We start from the raw sequence: 25,156 nt of genomic DNA, 5'->3' as shown, positions 1-25,156 counted from the left end.
CTGACCTCACAAATGCACTTCTGGAAGAATGGTCAAACAGTCCCATAGACACACTCCTAAACCTTGGGACAGCCTTCCCAGAAGAGTTGAAGCTGTTATAGCTGCAAAGGGTGGGCCCACTTAATATTGAACCCTACGGACATAGACTGGGATGCCATTAAAGTTCATGTGCGTGTAAAGGCAGGCGTCACAATACTTTTGGTAATATAGTGTGTGTATACTGTAAAATTATACTGTAAAATTGTACAATATGTATATCAGCTTGTATTTGGTTTCTTATACTTCAATTCATATATTTTGCGGTATGATGGAACAAGGACATGATTTATGTCTGCGGTTTTCTTTCAGTTGGAAAGGTGAAAATGTGGCGACCACAGAAGTGGCAGATGTTGTAGGAATGACGGATTTCATTGAGGAGGCCAATGTATATGGCATTCCGGTGCCTTGTAAGTTGTCAACAGTTTTTTAACCCGCCCTTTGAAAATGACAGTGCTCTGGTTTTTAAATTTAAGATAAAATATATACCGTGGGGCAGATCCACAGAGCGAGTACGCCAGCGTATCAAATGTCCTGCGTCGTATCTTTGGTTTGAATCCTCAAACCAAGATACGACGGCATCTGGGTAAGATCCAACAGGCGTATGGCTTCGTACGCCTTCAGATCTTAGATGCAATACTTTGGCGTCCGCAGGGTGGAGTTCTCATCGTTTTCCGCGTCGAGTATGCAAATGAGCTATTTCCGACGATCCACGAACGTAGTCGGCTTTTTCCGGCGTATAGTTAAAGCTGGTGTTTTGCGGCGTATAGTTAGACTTGCCATGTTAAGTATGGCCGTCGTTCCCGTGTTTATTTTGATTTTTTTTTTTTTTTTGCGTAAGTCGTCCGTGAATCGGGATGGACGTAATTCACGTCTATGTTAAAAAAAATGAAGTCCTTGCAACGTCATTTAGCGCAATGCACGGCGGGAAATTTAGGGACGGCGCGGGGACGAGCTTCATTTAAATGAAACACGCCCCCCCTACTCGCCGATTTGAATTAGGCGCCGTTACGCTGCGAGAGAAACACTACGCCACCGTAACTTACGGCGCAAATTTGTTGAGGATTCAAACCAAAAAAAGTTGTGAATCTGCCCCCGTATATACACAAGTATAAGCCGATTTTTTTTGGTCCCTTTTTTAGGGCTGTAAATACTCCCCTCGGCTTATACTCGAGTCAGTGTACCTGAAATTATTGAGAGGCAGCAGGCGTCCATTGTTTAAAACTCACGGTCTCCTCCTGGTCCCTTCCGTGACAGGCGGAACTGTGTCTGCTGAGAAACGCCTATCACGAACGTTCTCTCATCCTCGGGTTTCCCAGCAGACACTGGGCCAGATTCAGGTACATTGGCGTATCTTTGTGCCGGCGTAGTGCATCTCATATGCGCTACGCCAACGTAACATTGAGAGGCAAGCTGAGTATTCACAAAGCACTCGCTCCCATATTTGCGCCGGCGTAACGTAAATGGGCCGGCGTAAGCCCGCCTAATTCAAAGTAGGCAGGTAGTGGGCGTGATGTATTGAAATTAACCGTGACCCCATGTAAATGAATGGTCGATCGAACGGCGCATGCATGCTCAGAATCACGTTGCATATACTCCCTAAGATACGACGGCTCAATGCGTACGACGTGAACGTAACCTACGCCCAGCCCCATTCACGTACGACATACGTAAACAACGTAAAATACGACGGCTGTTCCGACGTCCATACCTTAACATGACTTACCCCTTCTTTATGAGGGGTAAACTTACGCCGGACGTACGCCTTACATAAACGGCATAGATTACTGCGACGGGCGTAAGTATGTTCGTGAATCGGCGTATCTTGCTCATTTACATATTCGATGCGTAAATCAATGGAAGCGCCCCTAGCGGCCAGCGTAAATATGCACCCAAGATACGACGGCGTAGGAGACTTACGACGGTCGTAGGAAGTCAAAATTCAGGCGTATCTTGTACTGTGAATTAGGCGCATAGATACGACGGCGCATCCTAGAACTTACGCGGCGTATCAACAGATACGTCGGCGTAAGTTCTCCCTGAATCTGGCACAAAGTGTTCAGTTTTCCGCCAATCACGGACATCCTCTGACAAGAGGATGTCCGTGATTGGCGGAACACTGAACACAGTGGGCTAGATTCAGATACAATTGTGTATCTATGGGCCGGCGTAACGTATTTCAGATACGTTACGCTGCCGTAACTAAGGGCGCAAGTTCTTTCTGAATACGGAACTTGTGCCCTTAGTTACGGTGGCGTAACGTATGTTGTCCGGCGTAAGCCAGCCTAATTCAAATGGGGATGATGTGGGCGTGTTTTATTTAAATGAATGGTGACCCCGCGTATTTGACGTATTTTACGAACGGCGCATATAGCAGGGGTAACTTTACGCCGGAAAAGGCCTAACGTAAACGACAAAAAAAAATGCGCCGGACGGACGTACGTTTCTGAATCGGCGTATCTACCTAATTAGCATATCCATTGCGTAACTATACGGAAGCGCCACCTAGCGGCCAGCGTAAATATACAGCCTAACATACGACGGTGTTAGACACTTACGCCGGTCGGATCTTAGGGAAATCTATGCGTAACTGATTCTATGAATCAGTCGCATAGATACGACCCCGAAACTCAGAGATACGACGGCGTATCCGGAGATACGCCGTCGTATCTCCTTTCTGAATCCGGCCCAGTGTCTGCTGGGAAACTGAGTCAGAGGATGAGAGAATGTCCATGATAGGTGAAACTGTGTCTGCTGAGAAACGCCTATCACAGAAGGGACCAGGAGGAGACCGCAAGTTTTAAACAATGAATGAATGCCCGCAGCCTGTCAATTTCAGGTACACTGACAATGGGCACAGTGACGATGGGCACAATGAAGTTGCAATGGGCACAATGAGGTTGCAATGGGCACAGTGAGGCGTGCAAATGGGCATTGTTAACCCTCTTTTCTGCTTACAGTAGCTGCTGCATTGTCACCCTAGGCTTATACTCCAGTCAATAAGTTTTCCTATTTTTTTTGGTGGTAAAATTACTGTATTTATTGGCGTATAACACTCACTTTTTTACCCTGAATATAGATGGTAAACTGTGACTGCATGTTATACGCAGGGGGCTGTGGAAAGTTTTTTTTCCTGAAACTTCCCTCTTAAGGTTAGGGTGCGTGTTATACGCCGATAAATATGGTAGGTACCTCGGCTTATACTCGGGTAGGCTTATACCTATACTATATATATATATATATATATATATATATATATATATATATATATATATATATATATCTATCACTGCTACCAGACTGAATATCTCCTGGAGATTGACATACTCCCCACTGTATATTGATTTCTTACCATATTTCTCACTGCAACTCCTTTGAGAAGTTCCCTCACTACCAGGAAGTGTCAGAAGCTTGCCCGATCATAATGACTTGGCCTTCACCAAAAAAGGACCGATGAAAGCTGAGCAGAACCACTTCAAAAACACAAGAAAGTCTCTCCAAGTTGTTTGGTTTTCCCAGCTTAAAACAATTATTTATTTTAAAGCCCAACTCAGAGCAAAAATAAAGATTTTACATGCAGCTGGGCTGTGCCCGCACTGCACAGGTCAACTGCTCGTTTTATCCAGGGTAGAGGAGAAAGCTGCACACTCACCCGATCCTCCACTCAAGGGCAAACTGCTCTCCCCATGATCCAGCAGTGGACCCATCCTGACGTCATCACATTGAGAGCAGGTCTATGGGTGCGATGACATTAGGAACAGTCCACTGCACAAGACTGTTGACCACGGGCGGGCAGGAGCCACAGGGACTGGTCTTGTGCAGGAAGAATCAAAGCATATCTCTGTTCTACAATCCCCTAGACCAGTGATGGCGTACCTTGGCACCCTGAGATGTTTTGGAACTACATTTCCCATGATGCTCATGCACTTTGCAGTGTACTGAAGCGTCATGGGAAATGTAGTTCCAAAACATCTGGGGTGCCAAGGTACGCTATAACGGTCACCACCGTTTACGATATTCCCATTCCATCAACCACGACAGCTTATCTGATACTCCAACCATCCAACAGACACGATCCATATGGATTTCCCCAGAATAAACGAGACAAGCTCCGTTCTCCGAGTCAAAATGTATGAACACTTTTAATGGTAACTTAGCTTTCTTATATACAGTTTTAGAAACCAAGTGAACAATGAATCAACTCCACCCACAAGGCACCTCAATACACACTCTTAGACAATGACATTCAGTTGAGTTAATTATCCCCAGACGTCCGGACTCTGATACTAAGTGATTCACCTGCATAATAATACACATTTCTATGTCAGACGTTTTGGCACCGATTTAACATGACCTAATTACTACAGCTGAGAAGTCAGACGTTATGACTCTCACCTGCCGTTTCTATCACATAGCATCATCAATAAACTTTTCACACAAACACATTCCTTTACTAAACATAATTGACATGCTAATTCCCTACCCCTGAAAGGAGACATCTGACCTTTCAGACTTAATCAGTACAAAAGACACAACACAGTATTGGCATCACACAATGGACAATGGAATGTCTTTCAGGAGCCTATTGACCTGTTGTGGGTCAGCATGAAATCACCTGTAATATGTCCAGATCTCCTGCAATACATGAATTATCAGTTATCAGTCACCCTATGCCCAAAAGGGGCACAGGGTGACCCTAGACCCAAGAGTCATTAGTGACGGTGGCACAGGAGTACCCCCTATCCTTCAAAAGTCTCTGGGTGTCACGGGTCATTCCGCCATCACTGGTCTAGACAAAAATTATCAGTAGACCAATGCAGTGCTAGCACAGCCCCACTGTATGGGAAAACCTTTTTTTGCCCGGAGTTTGGAATTTTTGAATAAAGCATACATTTCATTTTGCATGCTTCCATTTAAAAGACAAACACAACTCTAAACTTATGGTATCATTGTTCAGATCACGAAGGGAGAATTGGAATGGCAGCAATTAAACTGAAGGATGGACAGCCATTTGATGGAGAAAAACTATATGCCAAAGTGGTGGATTTTTTACCTAATTATGCCAGACCTCGATTTGTGAGAATACAGGTAAGGGAATGTTCTTTATACTATATCCAGGCCATTAACTGACCAGCAATAGCGTAGAGGGATTTTATGTGCTCATACCAGAGCCCTGGTAAAAACGGAGGACACGGAAACAGGCTACTGGATGTAGCTTCTTCTGAACAATCACATGTATGTAGAATTCTAAATGTAATCACATACAATAACATGGTACATTTATCATAGGATGCCTACTAAAATAATAATCTTGGGCCAAATTCTCAAAAGAGATACGCAGGCGGAACTGCTGTTCAGCCTGCGTATCTCTGTGCCTAACTTTGGAAACGATTCTCAAAAGGCTTTTTCCAAAGTTAGGCAGAAGATCTGACATCTGTAAGACACTTACACTGTCAGATCTTAGGATGCAGTACCGCATCCGCCGCTGGGGGCATTTCTCATTGAAATGCCGCTTTGAGTATGCAAATGAGGACTTAAAGCGGTGGTTCCCCCTTAAAAACAACTTTTTTTTATTCCACTGCCCCCCCACATTCCATCACGATTAAGGCACATATTTTTTTTTCCTGCTGTACATACCTTACTACAGCATATTCACCCGTGCATCCGGGTTGCGAGTCCCGCGGGAGTGGGCGTTCCTCACATGCTGTTGATTGACGTTTTGCCCAAAAACTAGCTCTCCCCCCGTCGCGTAAGCCGCGTCACGATTGGCGAAAGGAGCCGAACGGCGATGCGCATGCGCAGTATATCGCCGACTCGCCGTTCGGCTCCTTTCGCCAATCGTGACGCGGCTTACGCGACGGGGGGAGAGCTAGTTTTTGGGCAAAACGTCAATCAACAGCATGAGAGGAACGCCCACTCCCGCGGGACTCGCAACCCGGATGCACGGGTGAATATGCTGTAGTAAGGTATGTACAGCAGGAAAAAAAAAATATGTGCCTTAATCGTGATGGAATGTGGGGGGGCAGTGGAATAAAAAAAAGTTGTTTTTAAGGGGGAACCACTGCTTTAAGCAGATCCACAAAGCTTTTAAGCATTGTGATTTCTGCGTAAGTTCCGATTTGCTTGCGCAAAACTAGGGCTGCTTTTACAATGTGGAAAGTTAGTAACACCATGTAAAAGCCCATTCAAGCGATGGCATTTGGTATGCATTCCTGAGGGAGAACTCCACGGCATTTTGCTCTCCGGGGGTCTTCTTCTATCTTCGCCGCTCTCCGCTGTTGACTCGGCGCACCCCGGTTCTTCTCCAGCTGTCCGGTGCCTTCTCCTTCAGCGCTGGTTGCCTGCTATCTTCGTGTGTTAGCTCAATTACTAGCAGGCAGCCAGCGCGGTCTTCTGTGACGTCATCTTCTTCTCCCTTCTTCCGATGTTGACTCGACGCCTCTTCTCACTGCAATGATGGAAGCGCGCCTTGCATCCCATTTATATAGGCATCACCGTCCCATCATGCTCCGGTAGGTACCCACGTGGGTTGGCACCCACCACGTGGGTACCTACCGGAGCATGATGGGACGGTGATGCCTATATAAATGGGATGCAAGGCGCGCTTCCATCATTGCAGTGAGGAGAGGCGTCGAGTCAACATCGGAAGAAGGGAGAAGAAGAGAAGAGAAGAAGATGACGTCACAGAAGACCGCGCTGGCTGCCTGTTAGTAATTGAGCTAACACACGAAGATAGCAGGCAGCCAGCACTGAAGGAGAAGGCACCGGACAGCTGGAGAAGAACCGGGGTGCGCCGTGTCAACAGCGGAGAGCGGCGAAGATAGAAGAAGACCCCCGGAGAGCGGAGAAGACCCCCCCCCCCCCGGAGAGCGGAAGAAAAAGCCCCCCCCGGAGAGCGGAGAAGACCCCCGGAGAGCGGAAGAAGAAGCCCCCCCTGGTATTAGAGCTAAAGAAGACAGGGGGGGCCTCCGGAGCAGACTAATAAATTATTTTAAAAACCCTAGTGTTGTGTGTTTAGTAACTATCACTTTGCCTCCAGGTGAATGGGTAGGGGTACGATGTACCCCATATCCATTCACTTAGGTTGGGGGGCCGGTATCTGGGGGCCCCCTTATTTGAGGGGACTCCCAGATTCCGATAAGCCCCCGCCCGCAGACCCCGACAACCAACGGCCAGTGTTGTCGGGAAGAGGTCCTGTCCTCATCAACATGGGGACAGGGTGCTCTGGGGTGGGGGGGCCCGCAGTGCGCCCCCACTCCCATTCCTGGCCGGCCGGGTAGCGTGCTTTGGATACGGGTCTGGTATGGATTGTAGGGGGACCCCCTACGTCGATTTTTCGGCGTAGGGGGGGGGTCTCCTTACAACCCATACCAGACCTAAGGGCCTGGTATGCTCCTGGGGGGGGAACCCATGCCGTTTTTTTATTTGAAAATTGGCATGGAGTTCTCCCTCTCAGGAATGCATGCCGAGCGACGCTGTCAATTTTTTTTTTTTCCCGGCGCGTATTTTTTTTTTCACCCGTCGCAACTTTATTGTCCCGTCGCAATCCACAAAGCCCGGCGTAAATTACGTTCGCGCGCTGCACGTCGGAGGCACTTAAGTTACACGGCGTGTAATTTCTAGGTAAGTGCTTTGAAGATCGGGCACTTAGGTAGAAATTTAACGCCTGTGTAACTTAACTGCTGAAAGTTAAGTTAGGCTACGTTTTTGGGAATTTGGCCCCTTATTTCTACACTGAGCAATTGTGATTTTGTATAAACTGTATTATGGCCAGAACTAAAAAATATACCGTATCTCACAAAGTAAGTACACCCCTCCCATTTTTGTAAATATTTTATTATATCTTTTCATGTGACAACACTGAAGAAATGACACGTTGCTACAATGTAAAGTAGTGAGTGTACAGCTTGTATAACAGTGTAAATTTGCTGTCCACTCAAACTAACAACACGCATCCATTAATATCTAAACTGCTGGCAACAAAAGTGAGTACACCCCTAAGTGAAAATGTCCAAATTGGGCCCAATTAGCCATTTTCCCTGCCCGGTGTCATGTGACTTGTTATTGTTACAAGGTCTCAGGTGTGTTAAATTTGGTGTTATTGCTCTCGCATTCTAATACTGGTCACTGGAAGTTCAACATGGCACCTCATGCCAAAGAACTCTGATGATCTGAAAAAAAAGAATTGCTGCTCTACATAAAGATGGCCTAGGCTATAAGAAGGTTGCCAAGACCCTGAAACTGAGCTGCAGCACAGTGGCCAAGACCATACAGCGGTTTAACAGAACAGGCCTTGCCATGGTCGACCAAAGAAGTTGGGAAATAGACATACAGAATTGCTGCAGAGGTTTAAGTGGTAGGGGGTCAGCCTGTCAGTGCTCAGACCATATGCCGCACACAGCATCAAATTGGTCTGCATGGCTGTTGTCCCAGAAGGAAGCCTCTTCTAAAGATGATGCACAAGAAAGCGTGCAGTTTGCTGAAGACAAGCAGACTAAGGACATGGAATAAGGTAAACTTATTTGGTTGAGATGGTGTCAAGCGTGTGTGGCGGCAACCAGGTGAGGAGTACAAAGACAAGCGTGTCTTGCCTACAGTCAAGCCTGGTGGTGGGAGTGTCATGATCTGGGGAGGCATGAGTGCTGCCAGCACTAGGGAGCTACAGTTCATTGAGGGAACCATGAATGCCAACATGTACTGTGACATACTGAAGCAGAGCGTGATCCCCTCCCTTTGTAGACTGGACCGCAGGGCAGTATTCCAACATGATAAACAAACACACCTCCGCAATGACCACTGCCTTGCTAAAGAAGCTGAGGGTAAAGGTGATGGACTGGCCAAGCATGTCTCCAGACCTAAACCCTATTGAGCATATGTGGGGCATCCTCCAATAGAAGGTGGAGGAGCGCAAGGTCTCTAACATCCACCAGCTCTGTGATGTCGTCATGGAGGAGTGGAAGAGGACTCCAGTGGCAACCTGTGAAGCTCTGGTGACCTCAATGCCCAAGAGGGTTAAGGCAGTGCTGGGAAATAATGGTGGCCACACAAAATATTGACTCTTTGGGCCCAATTTGGACATTTTCACTTAGGGGTGTACGCACTTTTGTTGCCAGCGGTTTAGACATTAATGGCTGTGTGAGTTATTTTGAGGGGACAGCAAATTTACACTGTTATACAAGCTGTACACTCACTACTTTACATGGTAGCAAAGTGTCATTTCTTCAGTGTTGTCACATGAAAAGATATAATAAATTATTTACAAAAATGTGAGGGGTGTACTCACTTTTGTGAGATACTGTATGTTTTTCATTTTTGTCAGGTAAATCTAAAATCTTTTATAAAAATATTTTTATCTTCATAACAGCAAACTAAGGGCCTAGTCTTCTTTTAACATGTTTGTAAAGGCCCGTACATACAATCGGATATTCTGACAACAATTGTCCGATGGACGTGTTTTGTCGGATAATCCCACCGTCTGTACGCTCCATTGGACAATTGATGACGGAATTTCCAACAACAAATGTTGGATAGCCATGCTCTCAAATTGTCGCGACAACAAATGTGTTCCGTCGGATTATCCGATCGTGTGTACACAAATTCGGCAGACTAAAATCCAAAGTACAAACACGTATGCTCCGAACCAATGCTAACCATCAGACAACATTAGCAGAAGTTGCCCAAAGGGTGGCGGTAAAGAGCTGAAAAACCACGTAGTTTTGTGAATGTTGGATGAAAAAGTTCTGCCGTCTGTATGCAGAACAAGTTCACGGCCAACACCCTTCGGACAAAAATCCACGCATTTCCGACAGAAGTCCGATCGTGTGTAGTCTTATATGATTTGCTTAAACGCTGTGTTGTTTACAAAGCTCTTCCATACACTTCTGAATGAGTTACAGCAGTGACATGAGACTCAATGCAAATAATTACGGCTGGACTCTCCTATAGAAAACCCCAAATGCCTGGAGAACCGACATGGATACACTGCATTAAATGTTTCTATGTAAAATTATGATTTTTTTTTTACCTGTAAAATTCACTTCTTGGAGTACATCACAAGATACTTCATATTAGCGACTAATTTGGTTATGCTGCCACCCCCCTAGCCAAAAAAAAAGGCATAACCACTCCCAGCTCAGCTAGGCTTCAGATTTTTAGGAAAAAACAATGTGGAACACAGACTAAGATGGGAGGGATCCCTGTGTTACAGGTAAACCAAAAATTTGAATGTCATTATTGTAAATGCCACAGCACTGCTCTCACTAGAGAGCTAGCCATCTTAAATAGGACTCCTGACCCCGTATTTGAGGTGTATTTATAGACCAGGAACTCATCCACTGGACTGCCCAGGTATTGGTCAAATATGATCCCCATAACTAAGCTCCAGGGGGCAGAGTGAACCGTGTTGGGGCGTGGCCTGGTCAGAGTCCAGGCTTAGGTTGCCACTCCATTCATTGCAGGAGGACACCATAGATGTGATTTCCAGGGGTCACCCTTCCTTTCTTGAACCTTTGCAGGAGCCAGGATGGACTTCATCCCATCAGCACTCTAGCGCATGCACTGTCCACATACCCCATCCCTATCGAGCCTGAGCGGTCCACACACCTTTTTCAGGTCATTGTTCAAATAGGAAATGGCCAGGTCAACAGCCAGAGCCCCCCCCCCTTTTTTTAATCCTCCTCCTTGGGGTACTGCTGAGCAAAACACTTCAGTGGTGAAAACACCTTCTTCGGGTGGGCTTTATCAGCGACATCACTTCCTGCAAGTGGGAATGTTGTGCCCAATCCATCCCTTCTGGACACCACTAAGGTGGTGTGTCACTCCAGAGCTACATAGTAACTAGCATAACTGTCTAAAGCAGTGGTTCGCAACCTGGGGGTAGGGACCCCCTCAGGGGTCGAATGATGATTTGCCAGGGGTCACCGAATCCTGGGCTGTTCCTGAAGCCCGCACCGCTCTCCTAGCCTTTTTGCGGCTGTCCAGCAGGGCTGTTCCTGGAGCCTGTGCCCGTCCAGCTGGGCTGTTCCTGGAGCCCGCGACCACCTATTTAGCCTCTTCGCAGCCACCAATTCAGTTCACGGAATGGCTCGGGGGCAGAGACTAGAGGTCAGCTGACTGGCGAGGAATGTGAAGTGGGAGGAGCTGGAGGAGACCCTAGGTGTCACTGCTACGAGACACCACCAAGTCGGAGACACATTGAGTAACACAACCTGTGATTAATAGCAACTACAGTTCTCAGATCAGCAGATGACCTTGATCAAGAGCAGGGCCGCTGATAGGCCAGTACAACTGGCCCTGTTGTACCGGGCCCGGCCAGCCTGAACAGTAGAGTAGTTTAATGTAAAAAAAAAAAAAAATCATCCAGACATCCCTTAATGTCCCATCTATCAAGCATTTTACGTTTTTTCTTTTTTTTTTATGGCGATGTGAATGATTAGGAGGCGGCAGGGGAGGGACTATTTCTTGTATTTCGGGCGTGGAAGAGGCATTCTTCTGCGCCCGCTCCTCACGCTGGCTCAAGTCCCGGCCAGCGCGTCCTCTGTGGGGCCGTGCCCCTGGCGCCGCGGAGTGATTCCTCTCTCTCCACATGAGAAGTAGCAGTGAGAGGGGACTCAGGCGAGCAGCTGCGGCAGAGGACATTGGTATAGGCAGAGGCATCAGATCTCATGATTCCAATCTAACTGGAATAGTTTGTGGAGACTGGCAGCAGCAGGATCAGGACTCCTTGGGCCCAGCTAACAACACTACACAGGTGTGTGCTACTGTGCTTGCTTGGGGGGGCTGCAAGATCTACTACTACTGCAGCCAGCAGCATCTATACATTATGGCATTGGCGGCATGGGTGACACTGTCTGCAGGTAGCACATGCGTTATGGCCCATAACGCATGTGCTACCTGCTGAGACAGTGCCACCCATTACGTAATGTGTTGCAGACAGTGCCACCCATGACACTAATGCCATAACGCATGTGCTGCCTGCAGAGACAGTGCCACCCATGCTGCCAATTGCATTATACTATTAGCGGCATGGGTGGCAGTGTCTGCAGCACATTATGGCATTGGCAGCATGGGTGGCACTGTCTCTGCAGGTAGCACATGCGTTATTGCATTAGCGTCATGGATGGCACTGTCTGCAGCACATTACGGCATTGGCGGCATGGGTGGCACTGTCAGCAGGTAGCACATGTATTATGGCCCATAACACATGTGCTTTCTGTAGAGACAGTGCCACCCATGCCCCCAATGCCGTAATGTGCTGCAGACAGTGCCACCCATGCCGCCAATGTGCTGCAGACAGTGCCACCCATGACGCTAATGACATAACGCATGTGCTACCTGCAGAGACAGTGCCACCCATGCTGCCAATTGCATGATACTATTGGCGGCATGGGTGGCACTGTCTGCAGCACATTATGGCATGGGTGGCACTGTCAGCACGTAGCACATGCGTTATTGCATTAGCGTCATAGATGGCACTGTCTGCAGCACATTGCGGCATGGGTGGCACTGTCAGCAGGTAGCACATGTATTATGGCCCATAACGCATGTGCTGTCTGCAGAGACAGTGCCACCCATGCCGCAATGTGCTGCAGACAGTGCCACCAATGCCGTAATGTGCTGCAGACAGTGCCACCCATGACGCTAATGACATAACGCAAGTGCTACCTGCAGAGACAGTGCCACCCATGCTGCCAATTGCATTATACTATTGGTGGCATGGGTGGCACTGTCTGCAGTGATAAATATCACTTGAAGACAAATCTGCACTTTGTTTTAAGGTGGGGTCTAGGGAGGGGCCAGTGGCGGGGCTGAAGGAGGGACCAGGGGTGGGGCTGAAGGGGGCCCCATCAGGTAGACTGTATGGGGCCCCAAGATTTCTATCAGCGGCCCTGATCAAGAGCACCCAAGTTGGCTGATCAGAACTCCCCCCAGCATTGACACTCATCAGAAATCCCCCCAGCATTGACACTCATCCCAACTCCCCCCCGACAAAAGAGTAAGAGAAGGAATAAAAATAGAGAATACATGGAAGGGAGAGAATAAAGAGGGGGAAGAACAAAGAAAAAGGGAGAGAAAGAATAAGAACAAGAAAGGCAGCTAGAGAGAGGGATGGGGTGGGGGGGGGAACAAAAATTAGGAAAGAGAGATAAAGGGGAAAGGAAGGAGAACAAAGAAAGAGTGGAACATCCTAAAATGTACCACAAGGGGTTTTAATACTATTAGAGTGGAAGGGACTCAGGAAGTGCGGATTAGGAGCGCAAATTACTTGTCTTGGGTGCGGACAACCCATGCTGCAAAAATAATTTTACTGTTAGGGGTCCCCACAACTTGAGAAATTTTATCAAGGGGCCACACAACTAGAAAGGTTGCGAACCACTGGTCTAAAGCATCAGAAACACAAGGAGAACTGCCACATATAATCCACATACATTCCTGCAGTAGGTCCAATCTTTCACCTCTCAGGGCAGGCACACCCCCGCAGAGCCTTTAGGCACTCGATTCCCCCCAATGGAATCAATGCTCTGAACCTGTAAAGCACCCTGCCAGTCAGGTCACCAAATGCTGACCACCCTGGAGATTACTCCCTGCAGGATGCAGGGCTGATTAGCAGCAACATTAGAGGCTGTCCCTGCTCCAACATGCAGGGCCCTGGTGCAGTCCCTCTTGGCCATAGGTGAGGTAACCGATCTGGATGAAAGCCTTTTTTCCAGCAGTGGTGTGTGGAATACAGAATGAAAAGAAATCTTCAGAGAGACCTCTGTAGTCCCATCCATCACCTAAACACACTATTAAAAAAACTGGGGCTTAATTGAACTGGGATAGGTTTTGCATGGGCAGGGATTCCTACCTTTTTTTGCCCAGTGTTCCTTAACCAGAATTTGGTAGCATAATCCAAGAGTCATGAAGATGTTGTGCGTTGTATTCAAGGATGTACTTAAACCTTTCTCAGAAAAAGGTGCAGGAACTCAACCACGACCCCGTTCAGATTTCACAAACAGTAGAAGGGTCTTAAAGGGCATTAAATACCAGGATTGCATTACATACAGAATGCAGAGTTCAGGTGGTTACACACAGAGTGCAGAGCTGTCACTTGTAAACACAGAAACCAGACTTCTGTGTTTACAAGTGATTGTGATGAGCAGGCACCAAAGGGTCTGAGCCAAAGGTGGTGGAACTGAGTTCCCCCAAGTTCCCCCTGAAAAAAAGCCCTGAGTGTAACACTTTATTTCCCCTCCCACACTGTTGTCCACAGTATATTCTTTCCACCCCTAGATATCCTCATTCTTTCCAGTGGAATGATACCCAGTATAATTTAATCTGGAAAACTAAGACCATCTGGTCAGTGCAGGGAGTGGTGTGTTCATGCCATTTTACACTCACATACAATAATGTAGAGATTGGCGAGAACGTCATCACATCAGCACCACTCTACATTTTTTCAGGACTGCCCACTGCTGGAAAAAATCTGAAGAGAATCCTTCAGATCAACTGACCACCCTGAAGACAAAAAAATATAAAAAATACTTCTGGGAAAGGCCAGCAGGGGGAGGGCTGAGGTACCATGGTGAAAGAGAGGGTTCCTTGAGTTAGGCTTTAAACAATATTGACTATTATACCTGTAGTTTGCCTTTAAATAGCGATGCCAGTCCATCCTACCTAAAAACAGAAGTAAACTGAAGAATATAATTTCATATATTACAACCTACCAGTCCTTATCCTGTGAAAATAAAACTAACACATCCACCACATCTAGGAGCATTTCTCGGCAAGTACAAAAATGCATTGTCCTTGTCACTTTCTGTGAGATGAACAGGAAGCAAAAACATTTTCTCCGTTTTGTAAACTAGTAATCCCGATCATTTCCTATGTAATGGAGATGAACAAAGGCAGATAGGTTTATCATTCAGCCTGGGTAGTTACCATGGTTCCTTCCAGAGTTACAATTAAGAAGCCAAGGGCACAAAAAAATAATAATCAGAAAATGTGTTATTCTAAGGATTGCGGGGTAAAAATAAAGGGAAGAAGCCTAAAAAGAAAAACAAATGCAGGTCACTCCATCTAAGCACTGTTATGCTGTAATATATTACATTTTGTTTTTGGGTTGAGATACACGTTAAGCTTTGCAGAAAGGACCATGTGAAATATGTTATAGTATCAGTTCAAGAAACGTAATAAAACTGCATGCTTTACAAACATAGAATAAAAACTGCTTCCCAAACAGGACACCATTGACGTTACCGGGACCTACAAGCAACGCAAGGTAGAACTGGTCAAAGAAGGCTTCAACCCGCTCATCATAAAAGACCCTTTGTACTTCTTGGATGAAAAAAATAAAATATACACGCCAATGACCCAGCAGATCTACAATGCCATCTTGGAAAAAACACTCAGATTATAAGATCTGTGGTTAGCAGTGCAAATCTCAATTTGAGCATTATTACAGCTCATCACTACAGGAAAGGACTGTCTATGTATTTCAATGGATCTTGGTATTTTAGCTGACTAATCAAATCATTTCAATAAAAATAACTTGAATTACTTAGGAGTTAAAATAATCCTTCTTTTTAGGAAATAAGCACATTCATTTGGTTAATACGGAACTGACCAAATACTAATGAACTTGAATATATTGTTTATCAATTGTAAATGTCGTCTTGAAAATTTATTTTCTGAATTTTTTTTGTAGTTGTGTAATTATTCGTTTTCACATCTACCACATAATCTTACTTCTCAGTAAAAATTGGAGCGGATTGGAGATGAATGACACAATAATGTGGTAGGCACCATTAAACTGGGAACCCTTAAATAGGAACTTTTTCCCCATTATCATAAAAAAAAGAATCTCCCTATACTTTCTGAAATTCTGCCTAGAACTCTGGGTCTGCCTCCTGGAACATGTGACAGGAACTTCCCAGAATGCAGCTGTAAGACCAGGGTGACATCACCAGTACCTTAACCGCTTAAGACTCAGACCATTATGCAGGTAAAGGACTGGCCCCTTTTTGCGATTCGGCACTGCGTCGCTTTAACTGACAATTGCGCAGTCATGCCATGTGACTCCCAAACAAAATTGGCGTCCTTTTTTTCCCACAAATAGAGCTTTCTTTTGGTGGTATTTAATCATCTTTGCAGTTTAAATTTTTTACGCTATAAACAAAAATAGAGCGACAATTTTGAAAAAAATGAAATATTTATTACTTTTTGCTACTAATGGCGGCGATCAGCGATTTTTTCATGACTGCGGCATTATGGCGGACACATCGGACACTTTTGACAAATTTTTGGGACCATTATGAATCCGTATTATGAGAATATGATACCAAATGGTGTGCTCCACATAACACCACCATACTCACAAAACTCTCAGCTTAATACATTTTCAAATACGCTTTATAATCACAATGCAATAGGTTTTATATGATAGTCCTCAGTGACCCCTGATGAAGTCACATGACGTGACGTAATGCGTAGGGCACCACGGACCGGAAGTGATGTTGGAGATCGATACATGCAGAATATTTTGACTATACAAAAGCGTTTTTAATGCACACTTGATGTGAAAGTTATTTTAATATTACACTATGGGAGGCTATTTTGCATTAACCTATTATGCGGATGAGCGCACCTATCGGGCCCTTAAAGGGACCAGCACCCCAGGTTGAACAAAGCTTATTTGGAAGCATTTGAGGACAATCATACCACCTGTTGAATTGAGATTATAAGGCGTATTTGAAAATGTATTAAGGTGAGAGTTTTGTGAGCACGGTGGTGTTATGTGGATGGAGGTGGAAGCACATTTGGTTTCATATTATCACATAGGGATACATCCATTTGGAGGAAGTGGACTATTTCTATTTATCACGACTGAAGATTGATTTATCAATTATCACTATATATATATATATATATATATATATATATATATATATATATATATATATATATATATATATATATATATATATATATATATTTTACACACACACACACATATATATATATATATATATATATATATGCTTTGGTTGCGGACTATTTTACTTTTATGCAATATATATATATATATATATATATATATATATATATATATATATATATATATATATATATATATATATATATATATATATATATATATATATATATATATATATATATATATATATGTGTTTAGTTTCATTTTTTTGAATTTGTAACAGAGATGCCTGTATATGCTTGGAATGAAATTCACTCAGTGCAGGGTCAGCTTTAGCTTTCAGGTGACACATCTGACTAGAAGTAAAAATTTGCAACGTTTATACAGAGTTACAATGTCATTGTTCATGACAGCTGCCATTTATAACTGTATTGCCAAATTTAAAATATGAGAGTTACAGACAATGTTATCCAGTTAGCTTTGCGTAGTGATTAGGGTAACTTGAATCTTTTCCTTTGGAACTCTGAATAAAGTTCCTCTGTTGATTTCTTACTCATGCTGCCATTTTGTCTGCCAGCGTAGCAAAGACTCAATGGAAATTGAAGATGTATTTATTTAAAGGAATGTATTGACTTTTCAATTTGTTTTAGATATTCATGTGAAGCCAGCCAACTTGATGTAAAAAATCTTATAAATGTGTACTAATATCTTTTTTTTTTTTTTAAAGCTGAACTGCTGTTATGGTTTCTATTGCATAGTACCATTGATCTAGCTTGGACTACTGCAAGTATGCATATTTCATACCTCATGGACCGCTGTGGAAACCAATGAATTGCTGTCGTAGTTGGTGCTACTACAGTGAGCACTGCTCTTTTGGAACCCGTGCCAAGCAGGTGCCCCACTGCATGCCGACCACAGGAGATCATTTTTGGCACCCCCGTCATTCACAGGACGCCTTGTATTTTTGCAATGAATACTTGCCATTCTCTGATTGGAAGAGGTGGAGAAGTGGGGAGGTGATGTCACCAACTTCAGCCTGTTCAATGCACAGGACCCCGATGATTGCTGCTATCACTGTAGTAGTACCAACTACTACAGTAACTGTCAGCTTCCACAGCGTTGGCTTTGGTATGGAAGAAATATGCAAGTACATTGATCCAAGGTAGACCAATGTAACCATGAAATGAAGATCATTACTGGAGTTCAGCTTTAAAATGTTGTTTCTATGAATACTTTGTAGTTATGAATATACATTGGGTAAGCCAAAAAATGTTATGCAAGCTCTGCTTCCTTCAGCTTAAAGGGAATGACCGATACACTTTACTATAGAATACTGTACTGCCGCCCGAGTGTACACTCCTTTCAAAAGAACCGCGGTTCTTTTTAAAGGCAAGAACACGGTGACGTTGCGTACGAAGAGCATGTGCTCGTCACATTCATGCCATCGCTGCCATCTTGCGTCACCCTACCTATGCCATGGAAGATACCGCGCATGCGTCAAAGTCATTTCGAGCATGCGCAGGTTTCCACTGCGACAGGTAAGTATACAGACGCTCGGGTTTCTCGTCGGGAAACAGGCCGACAAGAATCTCGACGAGAAAATAGAGAGCAGGATCTCTATTTTTCTCGTCAAAATTCTGGGCAGATTTCCACACGAGAAACCTGAAAGCCTCGTACACACGCTCAATTCACTCAGCGGTGTACGAGGCTTTAGACCCCTTTCACACTGAGGCGGTTTTCAGGCATTTTAGTGATAGAAATAGCGCCTGTGAAGTGTCTGAAAACGGCCTCCTATTCATTTTAGTGTGACTTTTCACACTGGAGCTGCAAGCAGCATCTTTGGGGTGTTTTGGGAGCGCTGTATTTAGCGCTCCCAAAACGACCTGCCCATTAAAATGAATGGGCAGCGCTTCCAAAGCGCCTGAAAAGTGCTGCAACATCGGCGCTTTCAACCCCTTCTTTGGGGTTAAAAGCACCTGCTGGCAGCTGAAAAGCACCTACTTAAATAGCGCTAAAGCGCCGCTAAAACGAGCAGCGCTTTAGCACTAACGCTACCGCGGCCCCAGTGTGAAAGGGGTCTTAGTGATTAGGAGTATGGCAATTTAATCTTTGAAGAAATGTGAACTTTAAACTAGCAAACTAAAATAGAATGTGCAGACCTTTCTCAAAGTGGTAGAAAAGAGAACGTGGGTGTATGCCGCTATGGTCACTTCCCTGAAGGATCTAGTGTTAAAGATGGCGGTGACTGCATTTGAAAGTGTTGCTAGTAGTGAAGGTCACTATTCAGAGGGCTAACTCAAGACACACAACCAGGCTTAAAAAAAAAACAAAAAAAAAACACACAATCACACATTCAAAGGAAAGATAATCAGATTTTTTTAAGTGCTGTTTAATTGCGCTCAGAAACTTGTTGGAAAAATGTACATCTATATCAGATGCAATGTAATTAAAAAAATATGCACAGGCTGTTTCAATGTAAAAAGTAATCATGACCTGCAGACTTTACAACCTCATAGCAGCCAGATTTCACAGGACTGTACTTGCTTTGCACTTTATTTTGTGTCTCATTAAATAGACCTGGTGGGCAAGAACAGTATGAATAACCAAAGTATCATATGGAGTGTTATCAACAGAGGAACCTATGCCAGATCTCCACAGCATAGTTCCATTCATAAGGGAAATCGGTACCCTTATCCCCTTCCATTAAAAACAATCAGTGATCATCACAGAATTAGATGACAGCTTTGGACCATTTCATAATCTCATCATATCCAAGTACAATATTATCAGGAAATGTGTTCATCTCTGACAAAGAGCTATCTCTGCAGGACCAGGAGCACAGACTGCACTTTAAATGGCGTAAAGGAAAGCTTCACGCATCGATCCTCAGACAGAACATTCTGCAAGTCATATGGCCGTTCAAGGAGATCACACCTGAAAAGAACAACAACATTATTATACGATACAGGCGATCCGGCATCCACGTGTTCTGCTCATTGAGCTAAGGATCACTGACTTGGGACTCTTTCACACGGGCGGCCTGTTCAGGTCCGCCTGCCAGTTTTTTAGGCATGCCTGAACGGGCGCTCCACTAAGGAGCCGCAGATGTCAGAGGGGACATGCCCGCTGACATCCAACCCGCTCCGATCCGCCAAAGTATGACGGAGGAAAAACCTACTTTTCCATCCGTCCGGCGGATCGGATCGGGTGAACACGGACAGGCGGTCGTGTTCATCCGATCCCCCCAGGAGAGCGGAGAAAAGACAGGGCGGTCACTGCACAGTGTGCGGGGACCGCCCTGTCATCCGCCGGCTCAGCGGGGATCAACGGAGCGATCCCCGATGAGCAAGCGGAGGTTCACAGGGCGGATCATTACTCATCCGCCCCGTGTGAAAGGGGCTTAAGGTGCCGTTTATGAAACGGAGATGAGCTACGATCCTAATGATCATAGCTCATCATAGATCATTAGCGATTTATGAAAGTGGGATGATCAGCGGAGATCACTGATCATGTCAGCATACAGAAAACCTGTCATTCACATAAACAGAAATGGCCAGTTTATGAAGGTGGGATCTCAGCGCCTTACTGCCAATCTGTAAAAATTCTCCAGCCCAGAGGTGGAGAATCGGGGAGAGAAGACAATCCCCAAGAACAGAGGAGGAAAGAAGAATAAGGGTCCTTTCACACGGAGCGGACCGTTTCTGTGTCCGCTCCATGTGTCAGCCAAAGCTCAGCGGGGGATCCTCCGTCATCCCCGCTGAGCTGTCGGCGTATAGGGCGGTCCCCGCACACAGTGCAGAGACCGCCTTGTCTCTGCTCCGCTCTCCCCTATGGGGGATCGGATGCAGACGGACCGTCTGTCTGTCTGCATCCGATCCGTTCCGCCGGACGGAAGAAAATAGGGTTTCTTCCGTTCGCAAAAGCGGATCCCGTCGGACGCGGATGGTCGCGGACGTTAGCGGATGCTCCATCTGCTAACGGACGCGATCCCATAGGGATTCATTACAAGTCCGTAAACGGACTTGTAATGAACGGACGAGCGGAGCGGACGTCTGAAAGGGGCCTTAATGTCTCTCTTCTTCCACAATCAGACCCCTCAAGACAGTAAAAAAGCCCCCCCCTGCCTTTTACAAACCCCCCCCAAAACTGGTAAAGCAGGTTAGAAACACTATATATAAAAATGTGTGTGTGTGTGTGTGTGTGCGCATACATTTATATATATATATATATATATATATATATATATATATATATATATATATATATATATATATATAATTTGTGTAGGGGGACTTAAACTTCATAATTTTATGAATATGAAGTATAGTGTGAAATAGCGGTCTCCTCTGAAAATGCCTGTGTACGCAGCAGTGGTAATTTACCGCTGCTTAATAAAAGGACACCTCTGTGTTACATTGATTTTCTGGTACTGTAATCTCACTATGTCTTGGAAGATTACATTAACAGGAGGCGTTCTTTACAGTTTGAAGTTTACGTAGATCACATCACTCCTCAAAAAGAGAAGCGATCTACACCACTTCATAAACAGGCACTCAGAGGAGAGCGATCTCCTCTGAGAATGCCGGAGAACTCAGCAGCGGTTATTTTCCACTGCTTCATAAATGGACACCTAAAAAAGAAGAAAACATTGCTCACCATTCCTCCTAGTCTCGGGAATACAGTAAGGCTCGGTTCACACTGGATGCCGATGCGGCTCCCAGCAGGGTTCACCTTTCAGGTCCGATTTCAGCATGAATTTTGGGCTGAATTCCAAACTGAAAAGGAACAAAAAACGCACAGGGCTCTTGTGCAAATTCGCATCGGAGATATGCGAACCGGCTCCACAGAGAGCCGGTCACATTCTTCTGCTATTGCAAATTGGATGCGAAGAACCCACATCCAATTTGCAATGGTGTGAACCCAGCCTAATACATTATGCAATTTTCTTTCTTTCAACTACAGTTTGAAGGAAAGCAAATTGCTCAATTCCCTCATCAACACAGACAGTGTAGATTTATTTATTATTTTATTCATTATAGGTACATATATAGCGCCATCAATTAACGTAGTTCTTCACATATTCATTATACATTCACATCAGTCACTGCCCTCAAGGTCCCCAACACACATTCATACATCCACATACCAGGGACAATTTAAAGAGGAGCTCCAGCTCCCTTCCCTCCAAAAATTAAGTCTTCAGCTACAAATACTTAGGACCCATACCTGTCCCTGGATCCCGCAATTCCAGCACCACAGCCGATCTTTTCCCATCAGGTCTCGGGTGCTACCGCCGCCATTCGTGGTAAGGGAAACCAGCAGTAAAGCCTTTTCGGCTTCACAGCCGGTTCCCTGCTGCGCAATCGCGAAGCTTGCTGCATTTTCTAACTGGCCCAGCGGTGGAGGAAGGAGGAGGAGGGCCAGGCCACGGCAAGGTCTCCCTCTCTCTCTCTCTGGGAAACATAAATGTGGTTTATACTTCTCATATAACTTCTCTTAGTTTTGGAAAAGCAAAACGCAGGAGTGTCAGTGTGAACGAGACCCAATTCTTTGACTCAGAAGAAGACTTCAAGGTCTTGATGGCTCCTGACCATGAAGGGAGAAAGGTAGGCATTTCCAACCACTGCAGTCTTTGCCACATGTTCAGCCCTGATTAAGTTCCAGCTTTGGAAGGATGTCGGTGCAACCCGAGGCAGTGAGAAGCCCCAAAAGGTCTGGTCTAAGATATATGTTACAAATATCATTATAACATGCAGGGTTAGGGGTACATGCGGCTCTCTTTTAGAAAATCTGCAAATGTCCTTTAAATATAGTCTATGAGCATTGTAAATGAGGTTTATACTTACAAGAAAGCTTCTTTTACAGGGAGTGAAGTCTGGAGCTGGGTGTCCACAGTACTGCCATAGGCCTCATACAACCTTACTACAAGAGTATCTGGGAGCTTTTCAGCCTAGGAGAAAGTGTAATGATAGCACAAAACAAGACATATAAGAATTCCATCAAGGTCTAATAAGAAAGAGTATTATTGATCAGATTAATCCAAATCAGCTACTGTCTACCAGGAAGAGTCCGTCCATTTCAAACCAACGGCCTTGCAGTCATGGTTTGACAGTAACTTGGTGATGAAAATGTTAAAGACTTACCAGTTTGACAGTTTCTAGCACCACGGCTGGAGAGGAAACGGTGAAAGCGCTCCAGGAGCTGGGCTGTGCAACCGGTGATGAGGTTGTCAGAAGGGGAATACAAAAGTTATATGCACTTTGGATAATTCCTGCCTCCTGAAATGATCCTAGTGGGTACAAAGTCATAAAATGACAAATCAGTTGGCAGTTAAGCAAAAGTGGAATACAAACAAATGTAAATTAGTGCCCCTGATGATGTCAGTTAATGACGAAACGGCCGTAGGGCGTCACGTTTTTTTGCACGGCACGGTACTGACACGAACGGAGCTTCTTCTTTTTTATACATCCTTGCAAGGAAATTGTCTGCAACTCTATATAGAGAGTTTTTTACCTGCTATTGTGCATTTTACAATAACTTTTTATAACGTCTGCACTATTGGAAGCCTTCTCTCTTTTTCCTATACCATTTGGCTTCACTAAATTTTCAAAATCTTGATCACAATGGCGTCTCTTGTGCTTGAACACCTGTCACTGGAGCACCTGAGTGATTGCACTGACCATCGCTACAGAGGGGATAGATAAAGGATCATTCCTGGATCTCTCCACAGGACTACATCCACGATCATCTGTATCTCTGCAGAGCCTGTACTGACCCCCCTGAGAAGGGCGGTCACAGGCTAGCTGGTAAGCCTCCCCTTACATTCACTGGTGGTGGGTCTTCACATATTTTGGAATAACATTGGAGTAACACAGGATTACATCTTTCTCGCGGGAATATTTCCCATATGAACTTCATTCACCTTTATTGGACACTATTTTTGTTATAATTGTTTTTGAATCATTTTGTGACTTTTTTCATGTTTTTGAATCATTTTGTGACTTTTTTCAGCGCTACACATTTTTTATCCATAGATGTAAATTCAGTCCTTGGAAAAAAAAAAGCAAACAAAATTACGCTTGCTTTAAATTAATTTGTACAACTAAAACATTTTTTTTTTTTTCATTCTAGTAACCAATGTGCAAATTCGATTTTTATCACCTCTTTTTGGTGACAATGGTCACTGGGACAAACAGAAGACAGAAATAAAAAGCACACTACACTCCGTGTCAATAGTGCATGATGAAAAAACGCAAATCTATTGGCAATGACCAATGCAAAAATTTAAATGACAATTTGATAAAAATAATAAAAAAAGGAAATGGAAATAATAATAGTACTAAACTATAAATGGTTATAATTGTATGATACCAATAATGATAATAATGATCACCAAAAAAGGATTGAATAAATGAAGGCAGGAAAGGGCTCTGGAAAAGCTTTTTTACTATTGCGGAAAACAGAGACTGTTAAATCTATTTAGTGGTGACAGCAATACAAACCTGATATAGGTTCTAACCTTTTCCTACCCTATCCAAGACAAAAAAAAACAAAAAATAAATAAATAAGTAGCTATAGATGCACTTTAAAGCGGAGGTTCACCCAAAAGTAAACCTTTGCTTTTCGGAACCCTCCCCCCCGGTGTCACATTTGGCACCTTTCAGAGGGTGCAGATACCTGTATAATACAGGTATTTGCACCACTTCTGGATATAGACTCCTGCTGGAGTCTTGTCCCTTCGCGTCACCCCCCCCCCCACCCCCGTTTTGTTTTGGGAAACACACAGCACCCAGAATACAGCGGGGACCAGTGAGGACGGCGCAGCGTGACTCGCGCATGCGCAGTATGGAACCGGGTAGTGAAGCCGCATCGCTTCCCTTTCTGATTCCCTCACGGAGGATGGTGGTGGGGGAGGTCGAGAGCCGAGCGGTTGCTTGCCCTCGGCTGCCAACGTCGCGGGTGACATGGACAGTTAAAGTGGTTGTATACCCTCGGAGACAACATTATTTAAAAAATTGGCCCATAACACAGGCAGCCCACCGCTATCTGTGAAAATGTACTCACCCCTGTAATTAGCTGTAAAATCGCATTTTTATTTTTGATGACGTCACCGCGCTTGCGCACTTATGCTCGTCAAAACCGGCCCATCTAAAGTTGGCCGGTTTTTAATTTTTGTTGCTTCCGGCACTGAATGTGAGAGAGCTT

General features: G+C 44.8%; 2 protein-coding genes across 2 annotated transcripts in view; one reads left to right on the top strand and one right to left on the bottom strand.

The window, feature by feature from the left end:
* LOC120931438 (very long-chain acyl-CoA synthetase-like) overlaps positions 1-15,574 on the top strand; it is a 92,622-nt gene extending 77,048 nt beyond the window's left edge. The window contains exons 8-10 of the mRNA XM_040342869.1: positions 349-446; positions 4,994-5,124; positions 15,257-15,574. Coding sequence (XP_040198803.1) covers positions 349-446; positions 4,994-5,124; positions 15,257-15,433 — 406 coding nt within the window. The 3' untranslated portion in view covers positions 15,434-15,574. The remainder of the gene's footprint in view (positions 1-348; positions 447-4,993; positions 5,125-15,256) is intronic.
* Positions 15,575-19,324: 3,750 nt separating this feature from the next.
* Positions 19,325-25,156, bottom strand: part of MAN2C1 (mannosidase alpha class 2C member 1) — a 78,926-nt gene continuing 73,094 nt past the window's right edge. The window contains exons 24-26 of the mRNA XM_040342868.1: positions 23,095-23,240; positions 22,798-22,901; positions 19,325-19,885 (exon numbers count right to left, since the gene is read on the bottom strand). Of these exons, the coding sequence (XP_040198802.1) occupies positions 19,768-19,885; positions 22,798-22,901; positions 23,095-23,240 (368 nt within the window). The 3' untranslated portion in view covers positions 19,325-19,767. The remainder of the gene's footprint in view (positions 19,886-22,797; positions 22,902-23,094; positions 23,241-25,156) is intronic.

The sequence above is a fragment of the Rana temporaria genome, chromosome 3 (genome assembly GCF_905171775.1).
Source record: "Rana temporaria chromosome 3, aRanTem1.1, whole genome shotgun sequence".
Classification (NCBI taxonomy): domain Eukaryota; kingdom Metazoa; phylum Chordata; class Amphibia; order Anura; family Ranidae; genus Rana; species Rana temporaria.
This window is presented reverse-complemented; position numbering and strand designations above follow the sequence as displayed.